Genomic DNA, 6,296 nt, shown 5'->3' with positions numbered 1-6,296 from the left:
GCTCGTCGTTCGCGAACAACTCATGTTCGACTCATTCGTTAATAAACGAACATGAACAATGACTTCACGAACAATTTAGAACACGAGCTTATTTCAAACAAATTAAATTTCAAACAAACCGAACACAAGATTTATCAGTCCGTATTCGCATCATTTGCACCCAAAGATTCAACGTACACCATATTTTTTTTCAGAATTATCTAATTGCTGTAGTATTTGGGGACATGACAGCCATCTTATTTTATTGGAAGCTTTTCCAACGGCAATTTCGCAGAACTAGCCGTTGTGTACGAAATATTAATGATCGAATAAAAAGGTGCCCTTTACTTGAAAGAAAGAAAAAATTCTTTTAATTAAAAGTAATTATATATAAATAAAAATGAGCATTTAAATATATATCACATAGTTTTTATACATGTACATTTTGACACAGTTTCATAATTACATACATAACACTCAGGTTTTTGACATGATAAAAATACACATATTCATCTATAGATTTTTAAGCCACATTTACATAAATACCTCACGATAAAAATACACATATTCATCTATAGATTTTTAAGGGACATTTACATAAATACCTCACAATTCTTAAGGCCCGTTTGGGGCAGCTTATAAGTGCGGCAGAGTTTTTGAAAACCCCGTTTAACCGTTTGGTTTGCGCGTTTTTGAAAAAGATCTTAGGGCCCGTTTGGGGCAGCTTATAAGTGCGGAAGAGTTTTTGAAAACCCCGTCTAACCGTTTGGTTTGCGCGTTTTTGAAAAAACTTCATGCCGCGTTTGAGTTTTTTACACTTAACGCGGGCCACGGATCGACCCGCGGGCCGCTTTTCAAGATAAACTATCATGCCGCGTTTGAGTTTTTTACACTTAACGCGGGTCACGGGTCGACCCGCGGGCCGCTTTTTAGGATAAACTGTTTATCCTGAAATGCACAAGCTGCCCCAAACAGACTCTTAATGTATTTAGATAGGAAACTCAACTTTTATTTTTACATGCACAAAATATAATTTTTGAACATCACATTCACATCATGCATCTTTCATACATAGGATTCTGATAGTAAGATGTTTAAAGGTCCGTTTGGGATTTGGGGCAGCTTATAAGTGCGGGCGCGTTTTCAAAACTCCGCCGTACTATTTGGTTCGAGCGTTTCATCAACTTATCCGAAACTGCGTTTGAGTTTTTACACTAAACGCAGACAACGGATCGACAGCTGCGGCTGGCCCGCGGGCCTCGTTTCATGATAAACAACTTATCCTGAAACGCACAAGCGCCCCAAACAGACCCTAAGTGTAAATACTAAAATTTAAGTGTTTAAATGTAAATAACAAGAATTGTGTGGTATGCATGTAAATTTTCCAATTTTTAATACAAAATGAAATAAATTTAAATATCAAGCTTTAGATGTTAGATATGTAAATCCATAAGAATTGTGTGGTATGTATGAAATTTTTCAAAATAATATTTAAAACTAGTATTATTTTATTTATGAAAAATTATTCTTGTTGTGGGTTCTTTAAATTCAAATGATTTCAAACTAGTTGTAATTTACAAAAGATAATGTCAATTTCGGCTCTTACTAAACTAAAAGAAAATTGGGGAGGCCAAAATGGACATTTTAATTCGACTCATGCTAACCCTAATGCCAACCCTTTTTGAAGTGAGCGGAATTCAAAATACAGCAATGACGTTAAAGGCAGGGCTGTTGAAGATGCAAATTTCCAGTCAGCTCTAAATCAGCCTGAATAAATTTCATGAGGCTTAAAATCAACTTGTGACTCATTATAATTGATTTGAGTCAAACTAGTTCGAAATTGAAACAAGCTCATTCCGGCTTGAAATCAAAAAGAGATGGCTCAAATCGAGTTATTTGGATCCGTTTTAGCCCGGAATCAGCTCGATCCAGCTCAAAATTGAAACTAACTAGCTCAAATTAAGTTATTTGGATCTGTTCTGGCTCGAAATTAGCTCGAAATTGATTTCTCTCCCTTTAAATTAAACTTTACTTAACATTATATATATAATTTATAAATAAAAAAATTTAATACCAACCAATCTGATCCTCATTTATTTTGATCCAATCTTGATCTGAATCAAAATCCAAATCGATTTCCGAGAGATTAACTAACTTAGAGCAAAATTCACAGCCACTAGAGCCTTACTTCTATTCCTATCTTGATACACATGAACCAGGTAGAGAAATTGGCATAAAGAAGTTGGATCTCACCATCAAAACACAAAACAGTACAACAAAATTGGTAATCAGCTGAATTATGTAAACTATATGCCATCATAAGCTTTTCCGAGACAAAAATCATAAACTTTCGAGACAAAGAAGTAGCAGATCAACCAACATCATACCCGCTAGTCCGCTTCATCCCCTCCATCCTGAGCTCTGAGACAAACCCTAAACACCAAATTCACATTTTTTTCCTACCTCAGTGATAGTGATACACCCAATTCACAGCTCAGCTCCAAAAGAACCAAAGAATAGGCATTTCAGCCAAACCGTTCCACCTATCGTCCAAACAGCACAAAAATAGAAGCAACCAAAATCAAAACCATGGAAACACTGCCTTCACTGCCGATCCTCGAAGCTCCACCCGCCGGAATCATGTCCGGCAAGGAGCACTCATCGCCATTAAAGAAAACCTTTGAAGGATACGCATCGCCGGAAGGCACATCAATCCCCGGGGTCTTCGACTTGGTGAACGAGATCACTGACTGCTGCTTCCCGGGAACTCTCGGGTCTTTCGCCGGATTTGATCCATCCACTTCTCCCATCAAATAATTCAATCCCGGCAGCCCTCGCATGACAATAGTATCACCCCCTACCGCCGTGCCGTTAAACGAATATGCCGCCTCGAAGCCATCGTAAGCTTTCGGCATCTCGACGGCAATGAACCAGTCGGCCAAGCTCACTTCCTCCCAATTGAAAAGAGTAACCCTAGCTGTCCACCCCTTCTCGTAATCAGAATTGATATGCCAATTAACGCTCACTCCGCAGAAATCACCGCAGGGCATAGGATTAGGAACAGCCAAGTGTTTGATCTCAGCCCAAGCCAGCGCCTTTGCGCTGCGGTTGTCGAAGGGTACAAGGAGGGCGTCGGGAGGAAGGAGAAGAGCGGGAGCGGTGGCATTGCATGTGCGAGAAACGCTTGATGCCGGGCAACCGCAAGCGCAGGTCTTACATGGGACGGAGGAGTCGTTAAAGTAAGCGGAGAAGGAGACGCAGCACTTGGGCTTCGAGTTCTTCGGCTGAGAAATGTTGCAGACCACTTGCCATGAAGCTATGGCGGATGAGTTGGATTGGAGGCCACTAGGATCGGGGAATTTGCTTGGCGCGACGCGGATTGGAGCGCCACAGGTGTAATCGGGGTTCAAAGTCACGCCGGCAATATGCCAGTTTTGTGGAGGGTTGAGAACGGTGCGGTTGTCGTCTGGCGGCATTTTGAATACCTGGAGTTGAAAAGCTGAGGCGGACTGAGAGGCGTCCATGAATGCCGGAAGAATGGTGCCGTTCCGGCAGCAAGATGGGATCTTGCCGACATTATCGTCGTTAGCCATTGAAGATGGGAGATCTAAAATTGTTGGTATCTTCTGACAATTTACGACCTTGGAGAAATCTAGATCTTTATAAAACTTACCCTGCATCCCGAAAATACAGTCGGAGGAAGAAACTAGAGACGTGTAAGCGCCTTTAATGGAGTATATGAACTCACCGCGCATCCACTGCCAGGAAAGCCGCCAGTTATCGAGGCGCCCGCGGGGGCTTTCGTTATTGATCGTGACGAGCGCCAAGTAGCTTGAAGAAAAAGATTGGATAACGTCGTAGTTAATGGTGAGGTCGCCGGAGCGGCGAGGAAGGAAGTTTCCGTCGGCAGAAGTAGAGTTATCGATCGAGGTGGAGTTAGTCAGAGGATCAAGATTCGGCATACAGCAAGTTGAGATGGATCTATTCGCACCATTAATGGCGGCGCTAGGACAAGTCCAGGCTGGGTCTGAAAGGGAGATTGTGGACGGCAGAGGGATCCCTGGGTTTTGAACACCGAATTGGGTTCCGATGATGGAAACAGAGGTCTGGATCTGGGAGAGATCGCCGGCGGTAGCGATTGGGGTTTTGAGATCGGGGTTAGGGAAACCTGAGAACCCTACGGGAGTTTCGGGTTCGGTGGAAAATGGAAGAACGGAGCCATCGGAGAGGACGGCGTTAGAGATGGAGACGAGGATGTCGTTGTGGGAGAAAGCAAGGAATACGGTCCAAGCTTTGAGATCGGTGGTGCCGGAGTTGAGCAGGGTGAGATCGGCGCTGAAGGAATAGGGCTGCTTGGCGAGTTGGGAGACGAAAGGATGAATCTTTTGCCGGTTCTGGAACTGGTAGTTGATGAAGATGCCATTACATGTCGTTGAGTTGGATGGCTGCGAGACCTGAGATGAAGACGGTCGGAGGAAGAATGCTGCCGAGAGCAAGAAGAGGAGGGAAAACATTGAGTTGGCCATGGAGATACAGCGAGAGAGAAAGAGAGGGGAGAAGGGGGAGCGGGTGATGAAAAGTGGAATGAAGCGCGTTGGGGAAGAACAGCTGAGAGGAAGCTGGCATGTAGGATATGGATCGTTGAAGAGTGCTTTCTTTCTTCGTTTTTCTGTCTTTTTTTTTTTTTTTGGATTTTATAATTTTTTTTGCAGGAAGAGGTAAAGTCTTCCGGCTACTGGTTTGAAAATTTACAATTTTTTTTTTTTTTTAATGTTTGAGCCGGCCGGGGAAGGAGAAGGCCTGCGGAAAAATATTACATCAGTATTATGCACAAAGAGTAACATGCGTAGTTTAATGTTTGAGCCGGCCGGGGAAGGAGAAGGCCTGCCGAAAAATATTACATCAGTATTATACACATAGAGTAACATGCATAGTCAATGAAATCACGCCATGACACCCGCGCGATAGAGAAAAAAAACCGCGCAGTAACACATAGAATATTCCCTCCAGCGTTATTGATGTGTTATTGTGTGTTTTTCATGTGTTATTGTGTCCTGTTATTGTATCCTGAAAATATTTTTGGTGTTATAATAACACAATAACACATCAATAACACATGAATAACACACAATAACACATGAATAACACGGGGGAGAACATTCTCCGGGGGAGAATATTCTCCCGTATTACTGCGTCGTTTTTTTCTCTGTCGGGAATATTTCCCGTGTTATTTAGGTGTTATTGTGTGTTTTTCATGTGTTGTTTTGTCCTGAGAATATTCTTGTTATTATAATAACACAATAACACATCAATAACACGTAATAACACATGAATAACACATCAATAACGCGGGAGGGAATATTCTCCGTGTTACTGATCCGTTTTTTTCTCTCTATCGCGCGGGGTCTCGTGGCGTGATTTCATTGGCTACGCACGTTACTTCTACGTGCGTAAATACTGATGTAATATTTTTTCGGCCAGCGAAGACTTCAGAATGCTGTATGAATAAATCTACGTTTTTGTTTTGTTTTTTTTTTTTGTCAAAACTCAGGTTTAAAAAGTTTAGTGATTACTTATGAAATATAAAATATTAAAACAATTTTAATATAATTAAAATAGTAAATAATAATATACTAATAATAGTATTTTATTAATTCAGTATATAATACTTTAATTGAAAATATTTTGATATTAAAAATTTTAGGGATAATTATATATATTTATAAATTAAATTTTTTTCTTAAAATCTCATGTATTTAAGATTAAACTATTGAGAATTTGGTATAAAAGAAACTATGGGTCGGCGTTATACATTGAATTTTATTATTTGAGTGAGAACTTTAAAATTGAATGAAAGAGGTTGGTTGATTTGTAAATTAGCAAGTTTTGGACGGCCCTCCTGTGATTGCCCCAAAATTTTATTATGATTCTATGTTAATTTGATCCTTGGAAGCCTATTATTAATAGAATTTAATTTACATTCAATCGAAATTAAAAAAAAAATAAAAAAATAAATCTAAAGCTCCGTTAACATTTAATTTTTTTTTCTCACATTTGTGTTCGTAAATCTAGCTTAAATAGCTAATTGGAAATAGAAATAAAGAATCTCAATGTATGAGAATAAAAATTATAAAATGCATTATTATTAAATTAATATGTTAATTAATTTATCTTAATTTTGAAAATAATTTATTTAATAAGACTAGCTTTAGACATATATTCATATGACATCCAATATTAATTATTATGATCAAATTAATGGATTTATCAACACATGTGCACATAATAGCAAATGCACAACTATTTAAGGCCCCGTT

At 39.5% G+C, this 6,296-nt stretch overlaps 1 protein-coding gene across 1 annotated transcript; it reads right to left on the bottom strand.

The window, feature by feature from the left end:
* Window positions 1–2,250: 2,250 nt before the first annotated feature.
* LOC110036085 (COBRA-like protein 7) lies at window positions 2,251–4,659 on the bottom strand. Its single transcript, XM_020740439.1, has one exon. It carries the CDS (start codon window positions 4,503–4,505, stop codon window positions 2,523–2,525), a length of 1,983 nt encoding a protein of 660 aa, XP_020596098.1. The 5' UTR covers window positions 4,506–4,659; the 3' UTR covers window positions 2,251–2,522.
* Between the last annotated feature and the right edge of the window lie 1,637 nt (window positions 4,660–6,296).

Source organism: Phalaenopsis equestris, unplaced genomic scaffold (genome assembly GCF_001263595.1).
Source record: "Phalaenopsis equestris unplaced genomic scaffold, ASM126359v1 Scaffold202334, whole genome shotgun sequence".
Lineage (NCBI taxonomy): Eukaryota > Viridiplantae > Streptophyta > Magnoliopsida > Asparagales > Orchidaceae > Phalaenopsis > Phalaenopsis equestris.
The sequence above is the reverse complement of the archived record's forward strand: the minus strand, read 5'-3'. Positions and strand labels throughout refer to the sequence as shown.

Excerpts from the sequence above, each read along its gene's own strand:
- LOC110036085 (XM_020740439.1), bottom strand. The coding sequence starts at position 4,505 with ATGGCCAACTCAATGTTTTCCCTCCTCTTCTTGCTCTCGGCAGCATTC.